General features: G+C 42.9%; 1 protein-coding gene across 1 annotated transcript; it reads right to left on the bottom strand.

Annotated features, from left to right (window-relative positions):
- Window positions 1-4,418: 4,418 nt before the first annotated feature.
- Window positions 4,419-11,039, bottom strand: LOC115119446 (glutamate-rich WD repeat-containing protein 1-like). The gene is made up of 7 exons (XM_029648240.2): window positions 10,792-11,039; window positions 10,464-10,581; window positions 10,103-10,265; window positions 9,737-9,947; window positions 9,303-9,448; window positions 8,912-9,103; window positions 4,419-4,911 (listed from the first exon to the last, which is right to left on the bottom strand). Exons 1-7 carry the CDS (start codon window positions 11,003-11,005, stop codon window positions 4,603-4,605), a joined length of 1,353 nt encoding a protein of 450 aa, XP_029504100.1. The 5' UTR covers window positions 11,006-11,039; the 3' UTR covers window positions 4,419-4,602.
- Window positions 11,040-21,205: the final 10,166 nt, after the last annotated feature.

Below are 21,205 nucleotides of genomic sequence, written 5' to 3'. Positions count from 1 at the left end.
TAAAAACGTAAATCTAGGGTCTGTCGAATGGGCAGATGGCAATGGCTTTCTTACTGCCGCCAAAGAGTAGCTCGCATCTGTGCATGACGTCAGTGTGTCGTGTACTGGAAAAGGGTATGCATCCAAGAAGTTTGTAGTCACAAGCTTGTAGTTAGTGGTCATGTCAGAATACTCATACTTGTGTCCTAATAGGCAGTGGTCTAAAGTACTTAAGTAAAAATACTTTAAAGTATTTTTGGGGGGTATCTGTACTTTACTATTTATATTTTTGTTACATGTTTTGTTGTTGTTTACATCTCGTTACATTTTGAATGCTTGGCAGGACAATAAAATTATCGAATTCAAACACTTATCAAGAGAACATCCCTGGTCATCCTACTACCTCTGATCTGGCGGACTCACTAAACGCAAATGCTTGGTTTGTAAATGTTGTCTGTTGAGTGTTGGAGTGTGCCTCTGGCTATCAGTAAATAAAATAATAACATGGTACCATCTGTTTTGCTTAATATAAGACATTTTAAATTATTTATACTTTTACTTTTATTTTCGATTCTTAAGTACATTTTAGCAATTACATTTACTTTTGATACTTAAGTATATTTAAAATCAAATACTTTTAGACTTTTATTCAAGTAGTATTTTACTGGGTGACTTTCACTTTTACTTGAGTCATTTTCTATTAAGGTATCTTTACTTTTACTCAAGTATGGCTATTGGGTACTTTTTCCACAACTGCTAATAGGACGTTTGAGTATTCATTTTTTAAATATATATTTTTTTACAGTATGTGACGTTTCAAAAATCGAGTATACTTTAAATGTGCAGATGTCAAATTCATTTCGGCTTTGACAACAGCTGATAATCAATAAGGATAAGGATGTGCTACCGAAATTAGTCACAAATGCGAAACCATGCAGTCCAGCATGACCCATTCTCATTATGCGACAATATAACGATTTATATTATGTGAATTTTCTTAAATCGTAGCTTCTGCGGAAACCTGGTCTTAAAACATTTCATATTATTCTGTATATAAATCCAGGACACTCCATTTAGTATATGTTACGTCTGGTATGGTTACATAAGACAGATGGTTACTTCAGGCAAAAACAAAAGGAGGGTGGTTGGTCGTGTGGATAGGATGGGTTGGCGTATAACGTGAACGTCTAGTAACTGTTCAACTACTTTTGAGCTACATTGCAACTACTTAGCATGTTATGTAACCCTTCTGTTAACCCGAACGCCCATCCCAGCTAATATTAGCCACCTAGCTAGAATTCGTAACATATCATACGTTTTGCAAATTCGTAAACTATGAAATCTGTACTGGACATCCAACAATTAATACATACAATACGAAACGTAACATCGTACGTAACATCGTTCTAAATTGAGTGTATCTGCTTTAAATACAGAATACTACAAAATGCTCTGAGACCAGGTTGTTTGCGGTGGTGTTCAAATGCCGTTTTTGTTCTTACAATGATCACGAGTATCGCATCGTAGACTAGTCTTTTTTCTCCTTAAAAACTACGTGGATTTATGTTTTCTAATTGAAAAGTGTTTCTTGTCCTCTTGGCTTTCGTCGGAGCTTTTAAATACTAAACCATCTTTTGATTTGTGAATGTGTAGGCACTATGTGGCTGTGTTATTGATGCCATATTAATCAGGCCTTTTGATTTGAACATATGGATTGTTTTTGTGTTGTAGGCGTGGCTATCTACTTCATTAATGGATCAAGCCTCAGCCCAACTTCAGTTTATGGTGCTGTCCAGCAGTTCTCAATTTGCATGCACCCGACTGTCCACGTTTTATGTGCAATAGCCCTTTGATTTGAACATTTTAAACGTTTGTGTGTACTACTAGGCTGTTTGATTTCATTATTTTCTGTTACAGCACTTTGTTGAAATGGAACCATATTAGTTTGTCTTCAGTCCTTAAATAGGATAGATGAGCTGTATGGTCTAGGTCAAATGTGATAGTCTTCCTAAAACCAGCCTGGTCTACCACGGTGTAGGTCTAATGTGATAGTCTTCATATAACCAGCCTGGTCTACCACGGTGTAGGTCTAATGTGAAAGTCTTCCTATAACCAGCCTGGTCTACCACGGTGTAGGTCTAATGTGATAGTCTTCCTATAACCAGCCTGGTCTACCACGGTGTAGGTCTAATGTGATAGTCTTCCTATAAGCAGCCTGGTCTACCACGGTGTAGGTCTAATGTGATAGTCTTCCTATAACCAGCCTGGTCTACCACGGTGTAGGTCTAATGTGATAGTCTTCCTATAACCAGCCTGGTCTACCACAGTGTAGGTCTAATGTGATAGTCTTCCTATAACCAGCCTGGTCTACCACGGTGTAGGTCTAATGTGATAGTCTTCCTATAACCAGCCTGGTCTACCACGGTGTAGGTCTAATGTGATAGTCTTCCTATAACCAGCCTGGTCTACCACGGTGTAGGTCTAATGTGATAGTCTTCCTATAACCAGCCTGGTCTACCACGGTCTAGGTCAAATGTGATAGTCTTCCTATAACCAGCCTGAGTAGGCCTATAACTCCATTCCTATTTTATTCAGAGTTTAGAGAAATGAATCGAATTGGAAATGAACTATTATCAGGCTGGTTAATGTAATGCATGTCTGTTGAATTTGGAAAAAATCCACCCACACTCTGCCCCGCCCCACCTACTCAGCCAATCAGGAGCCGCTACTGAGTTGCAGCTGTGGCATACTGCATACTTTTTACTAAACGGTACATGCTAAATAGAATGCAACGGTGAGTGAATAGCATGGAGTTTAAGTACGTAGTATGCTAGTATGGGTATTTGGACAAGACCACTGTGTGCATATACAGCTCTGGAAAAAATTAAGAGACCACTGCAAAATTATCAGTGTCACTATGTATAGGTATGTGTTTGAATAAAATGAGCATTTTTGTTTTATTCTATAAACTACTGACAACATTTTTCCCAAAATACAAATATTGTCATTTAGAGCATTTACTTACAGAAAATAACTGGTCAAAATAACAAAAAATATGCAGTGTTGTCAGACCTTGAATAATGCAAGAAAATAAGTTCATATTAATTTTTAAAGAACATAATACTGTTTTAACTTAGGAAGAGTTCAGAAATCAATATTTGGTGGAATAACCCTGATTTTCAATCCCAGCTTTCATGCATCTTGGCCTGCTCTCCACCAGACTTTCACATTGATGTTGGGTGACTTTATGCCACTCTTGACACAAAAATTCAAGCAGCTCGGCTTTGTTTGATGGCTTGTGACCATCCATCTTCCTCTTGATCACATTCCAGAGGTTTTCAATGGGGTTCAGGTCTGAAGATTGGGCTGGCCATGACAGGGTCTTGATCTGGTGGTCCTCCATCCACACCTTGATTGACCTGGCTGTGTGGTATGGAGCATCGTCCTGCTGGAAAAAACAATCCTCAGAGTTGGGGAACATTGTCAGAGCAGAAGGAAGCAAGTTTTCTTCCAGGACAACCATGTACGTGGCTTGATTCATGCGTCCTTCACAAAGACAAATCTGCCCGATTCCAGCCTTGCTGAAGCAACCCCAGATCGTCACTGATCCTGCATCAAATTTCACAGCGGATGTGAGACACTGTGGCTTGTAGGCCTCTCCTGGTCTCACACCCACTGTGAAATATGGTGGAGGATCGGTGATGCGAGGAATGGTTTCTGAGGATTGGTTTTTCCAGCAGGACGATGCACCATGCCACACAGCCAGGTCAATCAAGGTGTGGATGGAGGACCACCAGATCAAGAATGTGATCAAGAGGAAGATGGATGGTCACAAGCCAAGCTGCTTGAATTTTTGCACCAGGAGTGGAATAAAGTCACCCAACATCAATGTGAAAGACTGGTGGAGAGCATGCCAAGACGCATAAAAGCTGTGATTTAAAATCAGGGTTATTCCACCAAATATTCCTAAATTAAAACATTAGTGTGGTGTTTAAAAATGATTATGAACTTGTTTTCTTTGCATTATTCAAGGTCTGACAACACTGCATCTTTTTGTTATTTTGACCAGTTGTCATTTCTGCAAATAAATGCTCTAAATTATATTTTTATTTGGAATAAATGTTGTCAGAAGATTATAGAATAAAACTTTATTTTTTTACCCACACACATACCTATAAATAGTAAAACCAGAGAAACTGATCATTTTGCAGTGGTCTCTTCATTTTTTCCACAGCTGAATATACAAATACCCTCAAATAAAAGTTGACACTGTACTAAACCCTTTGATCTAAAAGCAAAATGTAATATTAGCATCACTCTAGAAATACAGACATAGGGGGGTGTACATCAATGGAAATGACTAACTCATGAACTCATTCCTTCATGTCAACCAACAGGCATTTTGTTGGGTTGAGAAAAAATGTACACCAAAACAGTCATTTGGTAAAATGTTTTACTTTGAACATGTTGGTACACATGCTACTTGTGAAGGCCAGAAGGAATAACATACATGCACAGTACATAGTAAATGCATGCCAACAGAGCAGTGAGGGGACTGAGAAATAAAAAACACAGGCACACACACTTAGACCCTCTCTCTCACACACACACACACACACACACCTATACAGAGATGGTCCTGAACACGTTGAAGCCTGACAGAGCAGTAGAGACCATCACTCCAGGTATCTGCGGGTGCCAGTGGATTTCCTTGACCTCTGTCTGACCCTGGTGCAGGAACAGCAGCTGGGGGGGCAGGTCCTTCACCCCCTCCGCCCTCGCACCAACATCACATGACTCTACCGATAGGTCCCATTGGCTGACCACGTCGTCCGCTCCAGAGGCGGCGAACACGCTGGAGTCCACAGGGTTCCATTCTACCGATGTCACTGGCGCGCTGTGCTGCTTGAAGTTAGCCACCGGCCGGCCCGACTGAAAGCACAGGTAGATAATATTACGGTTTAACATGGTTTAGAATAACTGCATAACCATGTTTAAGATCTGCCTTGTCAAACACACACTGACCCCAGACCAGTCCCATGGGCGACCTCCCAAGTTAAGGGTTCTAAAGCGCAATACGAGTCAGACCATGTAACCACTGTTGATTTGGTGCTCCTCCAGCACATCAGAGTAATATCAAATCTCTAAAGCTCGAAGCTAAAAATAAATAAAATAAAATAAAAAGAGGGCCAGTGTGTGGGAGCCAACTTTCCTCTACATTCCACCCACATCTTGAAATGCCATCATACAGGAAAGGACAGGATTACCGTGGGTGTAGAGAAGGGGCGGGGGAGACAAGAGGACTTATCATACAACGCATCACCAGGGGCAACTGCCTGTTCACCTTGCTATCATCCAGAAGGCGAGGCCATTACAGGTGCATCAAAGCTGGGACGGAGAGACTGAAAAACAGCTTCTCTCTCAAAGCCATCAGAATATTAATCAGCCATCACTAACAATGAGTGGCAGCTGCCAAAATACTGACTCAAATCTCTAGCCACTTTAATAATTAAAAATTGGATGTAATAAATGTGTTACAAGTCACTTTATATAATGTTTACATACCCTACATTACTCATCTCATATGTATATATTGTACCGGTACTCTATACCATCTACTGCATCTTGCCTATGCCGCACGGCCATCCATATATTTATACTTACTCATTCCTTTACACTTGTGTGTGCATAAGGTAGTTGTTGTGAAATTGTTAGATATTATTACACGGTCGGAACTAGAAGCAAAAGCATTTCACCACACTTGCATTAACATCTGCTAACCATGTGTATGTGACCAATAAAATGGTATTTGATTATTGTCCGATGCACAGAAAACACAGGTAGAGATTGATGGCAGTGTGTGATTGTTCAGCAGCAGTGGCTTGCAGTGACAATCTGTTAAGACTGTTGGGACTGCAGCCATATTAAACCCAAACAAACCAACCCAGATGCTGCAATAATGATGCAAAGATGGCATTTACAGTATTTGCCATCCTTCCATTACTTTTTATGGGTTTAATATTTTCCAGAAAATCTTAAATAATACCTTTGAGAAAATTGCAACCACCCTGGTACTCCTGTTCAACCCGGAAATGCTATTTAAAGTTGAAGCTAATGAAGAAAAAGCTGTGTACATTTGCAAATACTGTGCCAAATCATATGTGAAGAATGCAACAAAGATGCAGAATCATCTGGCCAAGTACATAAAGTTCTCTCAGCGCTCACAACAAGCAACCGTTGACAAAAGTCCCTCTACTTCTATTCGAGGTGAAAACGATGAATCAGACACCTTACCGATAGCAACAGCTCATGGTCCTCCTGGAATCATTTGTTTTTTTGACTCAATGGAGGAACGTAGTCAGAGAAATGCTGAGGAATGTCTTGCTCGAGCTGTGTATGCAACTGGTTCCTCTCTGATGCTCACAGGCAATGTGTCTTGGAAGAGATTTCTGAATGTTCTTTGCCCAGCATACACCCCTCCAACCAGACATGCTTTATCTACTCATTTGCTGGATGCAGAGCTCAACAGAGTTCAAGTGAAGGTCAAGCAAATCATCGAGAAAGCAGACTATTGCAATCATCTCTGATGGGTGGTTGAATGTTCGTGGGCAAGGAATAATTAACTACATCATCTCCACCCCTCAATTAGTATTCTAAAAGAGCACAGACACGGGACAATAGACACACCGGTCTCTACATTGCAGATGAGCTGAAGGCAGCCAATGACCTTGGACCACAGAAAGTATTTGCACTGGTGACAGACAATGCTGTGAACACGACGGCTGCTTGGTCTAAAGTGGAGGAGTCCTAACCTCACATCACACCCATTGGTTGTGCTGCTCATGCATTGAATCTTCTCCTCAATGACACCATGGCACTGAAAACAATAGATACGCTCTACAAGAGAGCCAAGGAAATGGTTAGGTATGTGAAGGGTCATCAAGTTATAGCAGAAATCTACCTCACCAAGCAATGTGAGAAGAATAAGAGCACCACATTGAAGCTGCCCAGCAACCCCCGTTGGGGTGGTGTTGTTATCATGTTTGACAGTCTCCTGGAGGGGAAGGAGTCTCTCCAAGAAATGGCCATATCACAGCCTGCCGATATGGACAAGCCCCATCAAGAGGATCCTGCTGGATTATGTATTTTGGGAGAGGGTGGTAACAGCTTGAAACTCCTGAAACCTATAGCAGAAGCCATTGCACGGATTGAGGGAGACAATGCCATCCTGTCTGATCTTCAGACTCTGCTAGCAGATGTAAGAGAATAAATCCACTGCCCTGCCCACTTCACTGTTTCTCCAAGCAGAGGAAACTGCAGTTCTGAAATACATCAAAAAGCGTGAAGACTTCTGCCTGAAGCCCATACTCGCTTCAGCGTACATGTTGGACCCCAAGTACACTGGCAAGAGCATCTTGTCTGGTGCAGAGATCAACAAGGCCTATGGTGTCATCACTACCGTGTCTCGCCACCTTGGCTTGGATGAGGGCAAGGTTCTTGGCAGTCTGGCGAAGTACACTTCCAAGCAAGGGCTTTGGGATGGAGATGCAATATGGTAGTCGTGCCAACATATCTCATCAGCCACCTGGTGGAAGGGACTTTGTGGATCTGAGGCTCTTTCCCCTGTTGCCTCCATTATCCTCCAAATCCCACCAACATCAGCCGCCTCAGAGCGCAACTGGTCCTTGTTTGGGAACACGCACACCAAAGCACGCAACAGGCTGACCAATACAAGGGTTGAAAAATTGGTGGTCATCCAGGCAAATCTGATGCTTTTTGAGCCTGACAACGAGCCATCCTCAACAAGGTTGGAAAGTGATAGTGAAGATGAGGCCTCAGAGTCTGATGTTCAAGAGGTGAACATTGATGAGATTCAGGGAGAAGAGATGGAATCCTGAGAGGAAGTCAACCAAAGATTTTGTTTCTAGAATATCATTTTACAGATGTATGTTGAAAACATTTTTGGTTACAATGGATCATTGGGGATCATTAAATATTCATTTTCTTTTGTTATTCAGTGAACTTATTTAATTAAAGGTTAAATTCACAACTAAATCATTTTAAAAATGTCTTTTGGAAGTATTTAATCATTTGCAATTATGTCTACTTATGATAAGGTAAAAGGTATATGTTTCTGTCTCCATATATGGAAAATACACTACTGTTCAAAAGTTAAGGCACTTAGAAATGTCCTTGTTTTTTGTAAAGAAAAGCAATTTTTGTCCATTAAAATAATATGAAATTGATCAGAAATACAGTGTCAACATTGTTAATGTTGTAAATTGAATATCTACATAGGCGTACTGACGCCAATTGTCAGCTTCAGTGAAGAGGCGACTCAGGGATGCTAAGTTCCTCTGTCCAGTGTCTGTTCTTTTGCCCATCTTAATATTTTATTTTTATTGGCCAGTCTGAGATATGGATTTTTATTTGCAACTCTGCCTAGAAGGCCAGCATCAACAAGGAAATGTCTAAGTGACCCCAAACTTTTGAACGGTAGTGTATATCCAATGCAAAAAAACATCTACATTTAAATGGTATTAATATTCATTTCTGTTAATTCCCACAGAAAATTTCCACCTCTGAATATTCCCTAAAATGTGCAACACTAATGGTGACTATTTAAACAGTCTGATGGCCTAGAGAAAGCAGCTATTTTACAGTCTCTCAGTCCCAGCTTTAATGCACCTGTTCTGCCTTTAAATGATAAATAACAAATGTTTTCAAGTGCAACTTTAGCAATGATGGTTTTGGGAAACAGCTCTGAGATGTAATGATACTCCTATGAAGGTTCTAACGAAAAACTTAGCCTTCCGTTTCCCAAAATAAACTTGCCCTGGTTGGTACCGTAGGATCAGCTGATCCTCCCTAAATCCCAACTTTAGACTAATGTCTAAGTCTAGGGGCAAATTAACCCTACTGCAGTTCTTACCTGGAACTGCCTCAAGTCCCAAACTTTCAGAAGTCCGTCGTCCCCGCCAGACAGGAGGAATGGTTCAGTCCTGTTCCAACTGATGACGTTGACGTCTGAGGAGTGTGCCTCCTTGGCACAGAGCATGGAGTTGGGCGGGGCTCTGGTGTCCCAGACCCGGATGGACTGATCCACAGAGCAGGATGCAAAAACCTTGGGGGTAGGATGAAAGAGGGAGGAGGGAGAAAAGAGGGAGAAAGAGGACAATGAGACAGAAAGTTGCAGTTTTAGCTATAATTCTGCAACTGACCTCATTTCATGTCTGCTTCTTCTGACATTAAAAAAGTAAAGTTTCTTTTCATCTATTGATATTGTCACTCAGCCTAACATCCCACTGCTTCTCCCATCATACCGTGGCTTCTGTGGGTGACCACTGCAGGTCCTCCACAGACTTGGTGTGAGAACTGAAAGGCCGTTGGTCGATCTGCCAGGAAGTCCCTCCCTCCTGTGGTTCCCACACATGGATGTTCTTTTTGCAGTCGCCACTGACCAGCCGACCTTTTAGACAAAACATACTAATAAATGAGTTTATTATTCTACTCTTGTATTCACATTTATTTAGGGACAGTTTCACAGAACCACATTAAGACTAGTCCTGTACAAAAAAAATCTAATTTATCGTCAAGGTAATTAGATTGAGCCAGTCATTCTCATTAATTTGGGATGGAAGCAAACATAGTAGACGTCCTCTTATACATAGAACAGTAACTACACAGCGGATGGTGAGGAATATGCACTCTGCTTTAGACGTACCAAAACATCAGACGTGGCAATGGACCGACTCACCGGGTACTTTGGGCGACCAATCAATGGCAAAGCCCTCACTCATGTGACCCGAGAAACTGAAGAGGGGCGTGGCTTCCTTCTGCTGTTTAACAAAGGTTGACATGGCAGCTGAACTGTGGACGGCTTCCATCTGGGATCGGAGGTCAAATATCTCCACCTGACCTTTCTCTGACCAGACAGCAGCCAATGACTGATCTCCACGATGGGTCACCTGGTGGGGAAATAGACAAGTGTTAATGTTGAGCCTTTCAAACCACTGCTGCCTCACATCACACACAGTCCAATCAGGGAGCATGTACAGAAGAACAAACTGAGGGTGCAAGAGATATTTAGATACTCTCAGACAACGAGAACAGTTCAACTCACTCGGACTCTGTTGATCCCTCCATAGTGAGGCATCATGGCCAACTCCATCTGTGGCTTCTCATCTTCATCATCCTCTTCATCACTCTCTCCATCACTGCTCTCGTCCCCCTCCTTCACTTTCTCTGTAGTACCGTGGAGGTTGTGCATGCGTATGAGAAGCAGTCTTAGAGGAAGGAGGAGAAAAGGTATGGTAGGATAAGTCAATGAGGCCTGGGCAATGAAGGACTACCAATAGCGGGGTGTGCAAAAAGTATATTCAATGTAAGTATTTGGGGATCCCTTCACATCAGCCTCCCAATAGGAAGGCAATCTGAGTGTATGCTGAGTGTCATTGTTATGGATCGGTGGGTGTGACAGCTACCTGTTGCTGAGGGCAGCGTCAGCCTGTGTGCCTGCACAGAGCAGCATAGAGAGGGGATACTGTTCCCTGCCGTCTCCATTCGCATCTCTCAACACGTCGAAGCTCAGGCAAGGAGCACCTGGGGCGGGGGGTATATGGTGACAAAGCAAAACAATCAGCAAGTGCCCATCTAGATCAATCTTTGGTTAATTACAAACTAATGCTATAACGTTAGCAAACAAGCTATCCAATACATTTGAAATAACAGTTCGTGACATTGTAAGTTCAAAACATTCTAATTAATTTGTTTGATGGGCAATAAAATAACTCTATTAACTGTTGGACCAACCTGTCTGACACTCGTGGTACATGCGGTAAGCCGACCGGTCCATCTCGAGCTCCTCTCCGGGTTGGAGAGGCTGTTTTCCGGGGACATAAACTTGAGTTTCCTGTTCTCCATCCTTTCCCTCTTCTTCCATTTCGTCTTCGTCGCTGCCACCCCCTTCCATTTCTTCCATCTCTCCATCTTCGTTCGGAAACGTGTCTTCTCCGGGCGCCGACATTTTGAGAGGGGCCAGGCTTTGCTTACTTCCGGTGGATTGATCACGTGGCTTGTCTCTCGCTCGCTCATTTGCGATAATTCAGCTGATGTGCCCCCTCTATTCCTGACCTCTTTGGCAGACAGCCTGGAATTTTTCCTGACCCTTGCTACTGCCAGTAAAGTCCACTAATTCTAAAAGCATCTAACCAAGGAAGGAATTACTGTAATCTTATGGATAAACAAAAAGTATTACAAAATGTAAAGCGAACATTCAAGGCAGGTGGGTTTTTGAGCCCCACCTGTTTAGCTGAAATATTTGTTCCCCTGTTTCGCATGTTATTTTGTCATTACTACGTGTCACATATCAGTTTGCAAACAGTGTAAAAAATAATACAAACATGGTCTCTTTTTTGCTTTCTTGAGTAAGGCAGATCAGAAATGCAGGTGTTTCAGCATAGCTTAGTGCTTTGTGTGGTGGAGGGGCAGCCAGAGTGTAGGAGTTGGTCATCTTCTCTAGTTGTGCCATGATTTGCTCAGTGTTCTGTCACTCATAGGGACACTACATCATCACAAAAGCTACAGGTAGAGCTAGAAAGTTCAAGCCCCTTGGGTGGTGCCATAAATTTACATTAAAAAAGTGCCCATCCAAGAAGGCTCAAGGTCCTTGGTCACAGATTTAATGACGTCAAATCACGTTATATCTACCGCAGCTTTGATTGGACTGATAAAAATCAACATCATACTTTAAAAATCAACATCATACTTTAAAAAATCTTATCTAGCAAGCTAAACAAGCAGTCTACTGGCAAATCCTTTTCAATTCTTGTCATATGAAGAGAAATTATAGAAAAAACGTATCGGTGCTCATCGGCCATTGGACATAAACATTACACAGGAAGTTGGAAATCGCAAATTCAACAATGAGTGGTTTGGAAGGAATCAGTGGCTAACTGCAAGTGTTGCAAAGCAATCACTAGCCTTCTATTCGTTGGAGAGGGTGTGTAGTCCAAGTCTGGGTTTAAGAGTCTCTTTTCCAAATTTAAACGGATAAACATTCACACGCAACACAATAGGCCAGAAAAGGCTGAATACATTGTCCATGCTGTCAATCCAGAATGACTTCTGCCGTGTTCAAAACAACTGGAAACTCGGAACTGGGAAATCTCAGACTTTAGTGTGTTCAAGGCAACTGGGAACTCTGGAAAAAAAACAAGCTCCGACTGGGAAAATACGTTTTGAACGGTCATCCAACTCGCAATTCCAAGTCGGGAGCTCCGACCTGAAGATCACTGACGTCCTGATTCAACCTAGTTTTTTCTGAGTTCCCAGTTGTCTTGAAAGAACCATAAATCCAGAGAATGCCAGACAACATTTGCCCACAAGAAGGACCCCCGTGCCACCTTCCTGTTCAAGTGAGCACAGCATAACAGTGAGTACAAAAATGTATTTTATGCTGCTGCATAAATTATGTGATATGACAGGGAGATATGTATACTGTAGCTAAGAAAGTAATACTAAGTGTATGTTGTGTAGTAAGCTGTTAGCAGCCCATGTGCCTCACACTAATAACTTGGTCCCTTTCCACCTCATAACTTAGCCTACTGTTCTGACTTGGTGGTGCACATGTAGTGTATAGCCTGTTTTAGACAGATGTAATCATTTAATATTTTAAGAGCTTTCATTGTCTGCTTATACAGTATGCCCCCTTTATTTATCTTACGGTTCTGACTTGGTGTACAGGGAAAATACTGTAAGAACGGCCCATGTTCTGAATTCTTTGGCTCTTCATTTCAAAATTGCTGAACAAATAGTTATATTGATTCCATCCATCTTAGCTCACTCATTAATGTCTTAATCAAATTACGATAGCCTCTTATCCGCTTATCGTTCCCTTATGCCATAGTTTGTAAATCTCAATTGTCTCAATTGAGTTTGCCCCACCAAGATTTACATACTAAAATCGCCACTGAGCCTACTGTCCAAACTCCAGCCACCTACATTGCTGAGCCTGAGCATTATCATTGCAATTTCAGTCATGCAATATCAATACTATACTATGTATCATCATGTTTACTTCTGGTGTAATGGTGATGGGTATTTACCATGGAGAATGATTGAGGCTTCTAGTGGCCAAAAGGTTGTATTAACACAGGCAGCGCCATAGAGCTCGCCAGCTTGTAGTCCTCAAAAACAGAAATTAGTTACCTCAGGTTCCTTGAGCCATTTCTATTGGGAAAATGAATGGGAAATGGATAAGGTTTTGTAATAAATGCCGAAAATAAGGTTAACACAAGCTTTGAAGATCAGAGATCTTATACTTTTTGTTCTATGAGATATCAGTCAGTTAACACGACCTTTATGAATTATGAAGTCTTTTATGTGCTTGAAGTGCATTTTTGATTACATAAATGCTTCAAAATTCACAAAACGTGCCGTTAGCTGATGAAGATTACCTCATAGAACAAAACGTATCAAATCTCCTAAGCCTGTATTTACCACAGACCTTATTTTTCGTAAATGTGTATTTTTGCTGTCTTATGTTATTTCCCAACACCCGGGGCTATGAAACAGTTAATTAAAACAGAAAGAAAAACTGAAAACTCTCTCTCTGTCCTCTCTGTGGTTGTCCTCTCCTCATAATAGGACAGCAAACATTATCTGTGTGCATCTGTTTGTTTGACTCTCACTGTCTGTTTTGATGTTGTGCAACATTCTCTCTCTCTCTCAACTGTGTGTCTCTCTCTCTCTCTCTCTCAACGGTGTCTGCAGAGGTTTATCATAGTTTCTCAGAAAGGCTGATGCTCATTTTGCTGCCTCTACATTTACAAAAGGAAGTGAGACATGCCTTGGGGGTATTGTTGTCAGTCTCCGAGCCTTGCTTTTTAAAGTTTTTGTGCAAAGAAAGCACCTGGCTGAGTTTAATGGGAGTTCTGTCTTAAGCAGGAAAAAAGGGTCTCCTTCTTTTTGTATCAAATATTTTGCAAGTGATCTGTCTAAAGTGTGTATGTGCATGTGCGTGCTTGGGTGGGTCAGGGTGCGTGCATGCATGGGCATGAGCGATTTGTGTTTGTGTGAGAAGAGCCCCTATAATTGAGTTGTGAAGCTACATTCCATCCAAAGTGCTTTCCCGACAGCTCCTTTCTTCAGCTCTGCAGCTGCAACTGTTCAGTCAGTGTGTTACTCACAGGAATCAGTCAGGAAGCTGAGCAGAGAATGACACTGTCACACCCTGATCTGTTTCACGTGTCGTGGAAATTTCCTGTATTTACCAAATCATGAGAGCAAACAACACACAAGTCAGAGTTATCACAAAGTCCATCTTTAATTATATAAGCTCCATCACAACCCGGTGACTCTCAGATCAATTCAGTGTCTATAAATGAATTCTCTGAGAGTCCCTTACACGTTGCAACTGAGATCCTTTATAGCAAAGACACACATAGCCAGACAGCATTGGCCATAATTTATCGTTCAGCTTTGTCTCCTAAACTATGTGCTTTTCTCAAACTCAGAACCTAAACAAATCCTCATATCAACAGGCATATATCAAATCCACCCTATCTTGACAAATCACAGAGACACACTGACTGGCACACAGACATTGTGGAGCCAAGAGATCCACGCCTGACCTCTCCCCTCTCTCCGGCCCAAGTAACTTAGTCTTGACAGAGAACAGATGACTGCAAACCCGGCCACAGTATTATACAAAAATAAACATTCTGATGAGAAGTAACTTACAAACATATGATGAATATAAAACATCTTACCTATGTTACCAACTAATTCAGATTATTCCCCAACACGTGTCTTTGTGCCCCCCTCCGGATGTCACCCATCTTCCCGGTGCATTTATACATGTATTCTCTGTTTGTCTGTTGCCAGTTCATCTTGTCTCGTCAAGCCTATCAGCGTTTTGTCAATGTTGCGGCTGCACTCTGGATGTGGGTTGAGGCCAATCTTCCACCGCTCTCACCTTGTCAGGGTCCATCTGAATATTCCCTGCAGTGATGATGTATCCTAGGAAGGAGATGGTGGAGCGATGGAACTCACATTTCTCCGCTTTCACGAAAAGCTTGTTCTCCAGGAGACGCTGGAGGACCTGTCGGACATGGAGGACGTGCTTTTGAGCACGAGGATGTCGTCGAGGTAGACAAACAAAAATCGGTTCACAACATGTCTCGGAGCACATCACGGACCAGGGTCTGGAACACTGCGTGAGAGTTGGTCAGTCCAAATGGCATAACCAGGTACTTATAGTGCCCGCTAGCCATGTTAAAGGAAGTCTTCCATTCATCTCCTTCCCGTAGCTGAACCAGATGGTAGGCGTTCCGAAGGTCCAACTTGGAGACGATGATCGCCCCCTGGAGAGGCTCCAAATCTGAAGAGATGAGTGGTAGCAGGTAACGGTTTTTAACCATAATGTCATTGAGACCCCGGTAGTCGATACTCGGACACAAGATCTTGTCCTTCTTCTCCATAAAGAAGAACCCTGAGCCGGCGGTGGAGGAAGATGGACGCATATTACTGCAGTGAGAGAGTCCTCAATATACCCCTCCATCGCCTTGGTCTCCAGACCCGAAAGGGAATAAAGTCTCCCTCGAGGCGGTGCGGTGCCCCGGGAGAAGATTGATAGCACAGTCATAGGGTTGATGCGGTGGAAGAGATGTGGCTTGGGCAGTGTAAGTCCTGGTTCTCCGTGGGAACGGCAGAGAGATCCAAGGTTTTTCCCAAGCCAGCAGGGAGATGTCCCGGAGCAGGCTGCGCCGACTTCAAACAATATACATGGAAAAGCAGGCTCCAACCCCTAATGGACCCTGTAGCCCAGTCAATAAGGGGATTGTGCCTCAGGAGACATGAAAACACCAAAACAATGGGTACACGAGGAGACTCCAGGAGCAGAAACTGCATGGATATACTGTGGTTGCCTGACACTCGCTGGTGGATAGGAACCATACTGTGGTTTACTCCGCCAATAGAGCGCCCATCCAGCGCTCTGACATCCATCAGAATGGAAAGAGGTTGAGTGGAGATACCCAGCTCAGACACCAGGGTAGGGTCCATAAAGCTCTCGTCGGCCCCAGAGTCAATGAGCTCCTGGATGGAGCTGGTCACCCCACAACAGGGTAGCATGGAGAGGGGTACGAGCAATGGAAGATGGGAAACTCCCTGTATGGCTCACCAGCGTACTCGTACTAGTACATCCTTGATGAGCCTGGTTCTTTAATTGGCAGATAGATAAAAAAAATGTCTCGTAGCTCCACAATACAGACAGCTCTGGGTGTTAAGTCTGCGTAAGCGCTCAGCAGGAGACAATCTAGCCCTGCCCAGTTGCATGGGCTCTGGAAGAGACAACTCGACAGCCCCCGGTGCCCTCCGAGAGACTTCGTCCAACATCGGATCCACTTGGAAATGTGGGTTTCGGGGATTTCCGTGATTCCTCGGAGGCGAGGTGGAAATCAAGGACGCGCGTCAGTGACAGGGAGCTGACTCCCTCTCCCTCCTACGTTCCTGTAACCACCCATCGATCCGTATGCTCAAGGCAATGAGGGAGTCGAGGTCCAGGGGTAGCTCCCGGGCTAAGAGCATGTCTTTAATCACCTTCGACAACCCGTGAAGGAACTCGTCGACGTCAGCGTTATCACGTACGCTATCCTCGAGTGATCTGAGGGAATTGAAGAGGGTCGCAGCTCAAAGATGAGAGAACACTGGGAGAGAGATGGATCTCCAGCATAGCGCTCAGGAGGAGGTAAGAGAGGTTCTTGGGAAGCCAGGGTAGATTGGGGAGAAACGCCACTGGTAGTGGGGTAATTGACAGTCTGGGGGGTTACTGTAGCTGCATCACAGACAATCCTCGGAATTGCTCCAGCAATGTGTTGAAGGCACAATCCTGGCGTTCCGCCAAGGTCTAGAATCCTTCCATAAGACCTTGAAGTAACTCCTTGTGTCTTCCAATGGTGGCTCCCTGGGAGTAGATGGCGTTGCGGAGCTGATCTTAGTCTGCTAGGTCAGTCATGGCCAGTTTGTACTATCACGACTCAGGATATGACCCAGATGCAGACACGGGAGGCGGATAGTACAGTTCTCAGATGATTCATTAGAAACACGGTTTGTGTTCAGGTTAGAGTCAGGCAGATACAGGACGCTAGGCAGGCTCAGGGTCAAGGCAGGCAGAATGGTCAGAACCGGGAAAAACTAGGAAACAGAACTAGAGGAACAGGAAGGTGAGAAAGAATGCTGGTAAGACCTGACAAGACAAGACAAACTGGCAAACAGAGAATACAGGGATAAATACACACAAGATAATGGGAAGATGTGCGACACCTGGAGTGGGGTGGAGACAAGCACAAAGACAGATGAAACAGATCAGGGTGTGACAATTACTCAGGGTGTATGCAGGTACAAAAGGATAGCCACAATGTTCAACTCACAAGCAGGAGAATCCAGAGTGGGAAAGGAACAAGTGGTTTTCTGTATGTGTTTGTGAACAATGCCCCATGACCAGCTTGCTTAGGGGTCTCTTCTCTAGCTTAATCTCTATGTAGGTGAAAGCTTTGTTATGGAAGGTTTGGGAATCACTTCCTTTTAGGTGGTTGTAGAATTTAACGGCTCTTTTCTGGATTTTAATCATTAGCGGGTAACGGCCTAATTCTGCTCTGCATGCATTATTTGGTGTTTTACGTTGTACATGGAGGATGTTTTTGCAGAATTCTGCATGCAAAGTCCCATTTTGTGAATTCTTGGTTGGTGAGCAGACCCCGACCTCACAACATTGAAAGGCAATGGGTTCTATAACCGATTCAATATTTTTTTAGCTTGATCATAAATGGGATGTCGAATTGTATGTTATTTTGATGGCTTACAAGACCCTTCTTGCCTTGTCTCTCAGATCGTTCACAGCTTTGTGGAAGTTACCTGTGGTGCTGATGTTTAGGCCGAGGTAGGTATAGTTTTTTGTTTGCTCTTGGGCAACAGTGTCTAGATGGAATATGTATTTGTGGTCCTGGCAACTGGACCTTACTTTAAACACCATTATTTTTGTTTTACTGAAATGTACTGTCAAGGCCCAAGTCTTTCTTTTTTTTAACCCCTTTTCTCCCCAATTTCGTGGTATCCAATTGGTAGTTACAGTCTTTTCATATCGGGAGAGGCGAAGGTCGAGAGCCGTGCGTCATCCGAAACACAACCCAGCTTCTTGACACAACGGCCGCTTAAACCAGAAGCCAGCCGCACAAATGTGACGGAGGAAACACCTGGCAACTGTGTCAGCGTGCATTGCACCCGGCCCGCCACAGGAGTCGGTAGTGCGCAATGGGACAAGAACGTCCCTGCCGGCCAAACCTTCCCCTAACCCGGACGATGCTGGGCCAATTGTGCGCTGCCCAATTGGTCTCCTGGTCGTGGCCAACTGCGACAGAGCTTGGACTCTAACCAGGATCTCTAGTGGCACAGTTTAGACCACTGCGCCACTTGGAAGGCCAGGGCCCAGGTCTGACAGGATCTGTGCAAGCTGCTGTAGGTCCTCCTTGGCTGGGTACAGAAGGGTACCAGATCATCAGCAAATAGTAGACATTTCACTTCAGCTTCTAAGAGGTTGTCTGTTTAACATTTTTAGATTTGATAGGGAAGCTGAATGGTCAAATATACTGTTTAGGCTTTCTACTGCCGAGTTTACACCTTCACCATTACTCTCTCAACTGTGTCTGCAGAGGTTTATCATAGTTTCTCAGAAAGGCTGATGCTCATTCTGCTACCTCTCCATTTACAAAAGGATGCGAGACATGCCTTGGGGATATTGTTGTTGGTCTCTGAGCCTTGTTTTTTAAAAGTTTGTGTGCATTAAAGAAAGCACCTGGCTAAGTTTAATGGAAGTTGTCTTAAACAGCAGGAAAAAAGGGGCCCCTTCTTTTTGTATCAAAGATTTTGCAAGTGTTCTGTCTAAAGTGTGTGTGTATTGGCATACATACAGTGGGGCAAAAAAAGTATTTAGTCAGCCACCAATTGTGCAAGTTCTCCCACTTAAAAATATGAGAGAGGCCTGCAATTTTCATCATAGGTACACTTCAACTATGACAGACAAAATGAGAAAAAAATATCCAGAAAATCACATTTGTAGGATTTTTAATTCATTAATTTGCAAATTATGGTGGAAAATAAGTATTTGGTCACCTACAAACAAGCAAGATTTCTGGCTCTCACAGGCCTGTAACTTCTTCTTTAAGAGGCTGCTCTGTCCTCCACTCGTTACCTGTATTAATGGCACCTGTTTGAACTTGTTATCAGTATAAAAGACACCTGTCCACAACCTCAAACAGTCACACTCCAAACTCCACTACGGCCAAGACCAAAGAGCTGTGAAAGGACACCAGAAACAAAATTGTAGACCTGCACCAGGCTGGGAAGACTGAATCTGCAATAGGTAAGCAGCTTGGTTTGAAGAAATCAACTGTGGGAGCAATTATTAGGAAATGGAAGACATACAAGACCACTGATAATCTCCCTCGATCTGGGGCTCCACGCAAGATTTCACCCCGTGGGGTCAAAATTATCACAAGAACAGTGAGCAAAAGTCCAAGAACCACACGGGGGGACCTAGTGAATGACCTGCAGAGAGCTGGGACCAAAGTAACAAAGCCTACCATCAGTAACACACTACGCCGCCAGGGACTCAAATCCTGCAGTGCCAGACGTGTCCCCCTGCTTAAGCCAGTACATGTCCAGGCCCGTCTGAAGTTTGCTAGAGAGCATTTGGATGATCCAGAAGAAGATTGGGAGAATGTCATATGGTCAGATGAAACCAAAATATATATTTTTGGTAAAAACTCAACTCGTCGTGTTTGGAGGACAAAGAATGCTGGGTTGCATCCAAAGAACACTGTACCTACTGTGAAGCATGGGGGTGGAAATATTATGCTTTGGGGCTGTTTTTCTGCAAAGGGACCAGGACGACTGATTCCTGTAAAGGAAAGAATGAATGGGTCGTGAGATTTTGAGTGAAAACCTCCTTCCATCAGCAAGGGCATTGAAGATGAAACATGGCTGGGTCTTTCAGCATAACAATGATCCCAAACACACCACCCGGGCAACGAAGGAGTGGCTTCGTAAGAAGAATTTCAAGGTCCTGGAGTGGCCTAGCCAGTCTCCAGATCTCAACCCCATAGAAAATCTTTGGAGGGAGTTGAAAGTCTGTGTTGCCCAGCAACAGCCCCAAAACATCACTGCTCTAGAGGAAATCTGCATGGAGGAATGGGCCAAAATAACAGCAAGTGTGTGAAAACCTTGTGAAGACTTACAGAAAACATTTGACCTCTTGTCATTGCCAACAAAGGGTATATAACAAAGTATTGAGATAAACTTTTGTTATTGACCAAATACTTATTTTCCACCATAATTTGCAAATAAAGAAATTAAAAATCCTACAATGTGATTGTCTGGATTTTTTTTTCTCATTTTGTCTATCATAGTTGAAGTGTACCTATGATGAAAATTACAGGCCTCTCTCATCTTTTTAAGTGGGAGAACTTGCACAATTGGTGGCTGACTAAATACTTTTTTGCCCCACTGTACATATAGCTGATGTGTGTAATTAATGTTAGTGATTTGGCTCAGTTGTAGGCCTACCCAGTAGCTGCAGACATAAATATTCTATTGAACTACAACTTACTTATGACAGAAGTCTTCGTGTAGGAGACAGAAAGAAAAAGGATAGCTGTTGAGAATCAGACAGCAGTGCAGCTCTGCAGCAATTGCAAAATACTCCCCACACTGGGGATGGTAACAGTCAGCACTCGGGGATCTCTACACAAGACTACATCAGAGAAACTCATAACGGCTGCATGGTTTTTATTTACAAGATGCAGTATGTACAAAAGTTAATAGAAAAAAAAAAACATTCATTGAAGACCAACAAACAAATATTCAAATTCCACTGCATTGTAAACATCATATGAATTTGATCAGAAATATTGGACAATTTATGTTCTGTATCTTGCTCAATATAAAACACTTGTTAGTGTTTAGTTAGCTTGCATAGAATATGGCTTTTTATACATATGGCTATGTTGTATAGGTACATAATGGTTTCTTATGGAGATAATAGAACTCTGGTGTGCAGACGGTAAATTAAAAGGTTGTTATTCTATACATAATCTTGACTGCAGTTGTACATTCAGTGCAACAATTAAGTGTGCATGTCAGTCACTTGATTGACAAAGCTTACTGCATT

Source organism: Oncorhynchus nerka, unplaced genomic scaffold (genome assembly GCF_034236695.1).
Source record: "Oncorhynchus nerka isolate Pitt River unplaced genomic scaffold, Oner_Uvic_2.0 unplaced_scaffold_897, whole genome shotgun sequence".
NCBI lineage: Eukaryota > Metazoa > Chordata > Actinopteri > Salmoniformes > Salmonidae > Oncorhynchus > Oncorhynchus nerka.
Note: the sequence above shows the minus strand (reverse complement) of the source record. Positions and strands in the feature narration are given on the sequence as shown.

Excerpts from the sequence above, each read along its gene's own strand:
- LOC115119446 (XM_029648240.2), bottom strand. The coding sequence starts at position 11,005 with ATGTCGGCGCCCGGAGAAGACACGTTTCCGAACGAAGATGGAGAGATG. Across the intron at positions 10,582-10,791 it reads GTACCACGAGTGTCAGACAG|GTGCTCCTTGCCTGAGCTTC; the intron begins GTTGGTCCAACA and ends CCCCCGCCCCAG. Across the intron at positions 9,104-9,302 it reads GGTCACCCACAGAAGCCACG|GTTTTTGCATCCTGCTCTGT; the intron begins GTATGATGGGAG and ends CCTACCCCCAAG.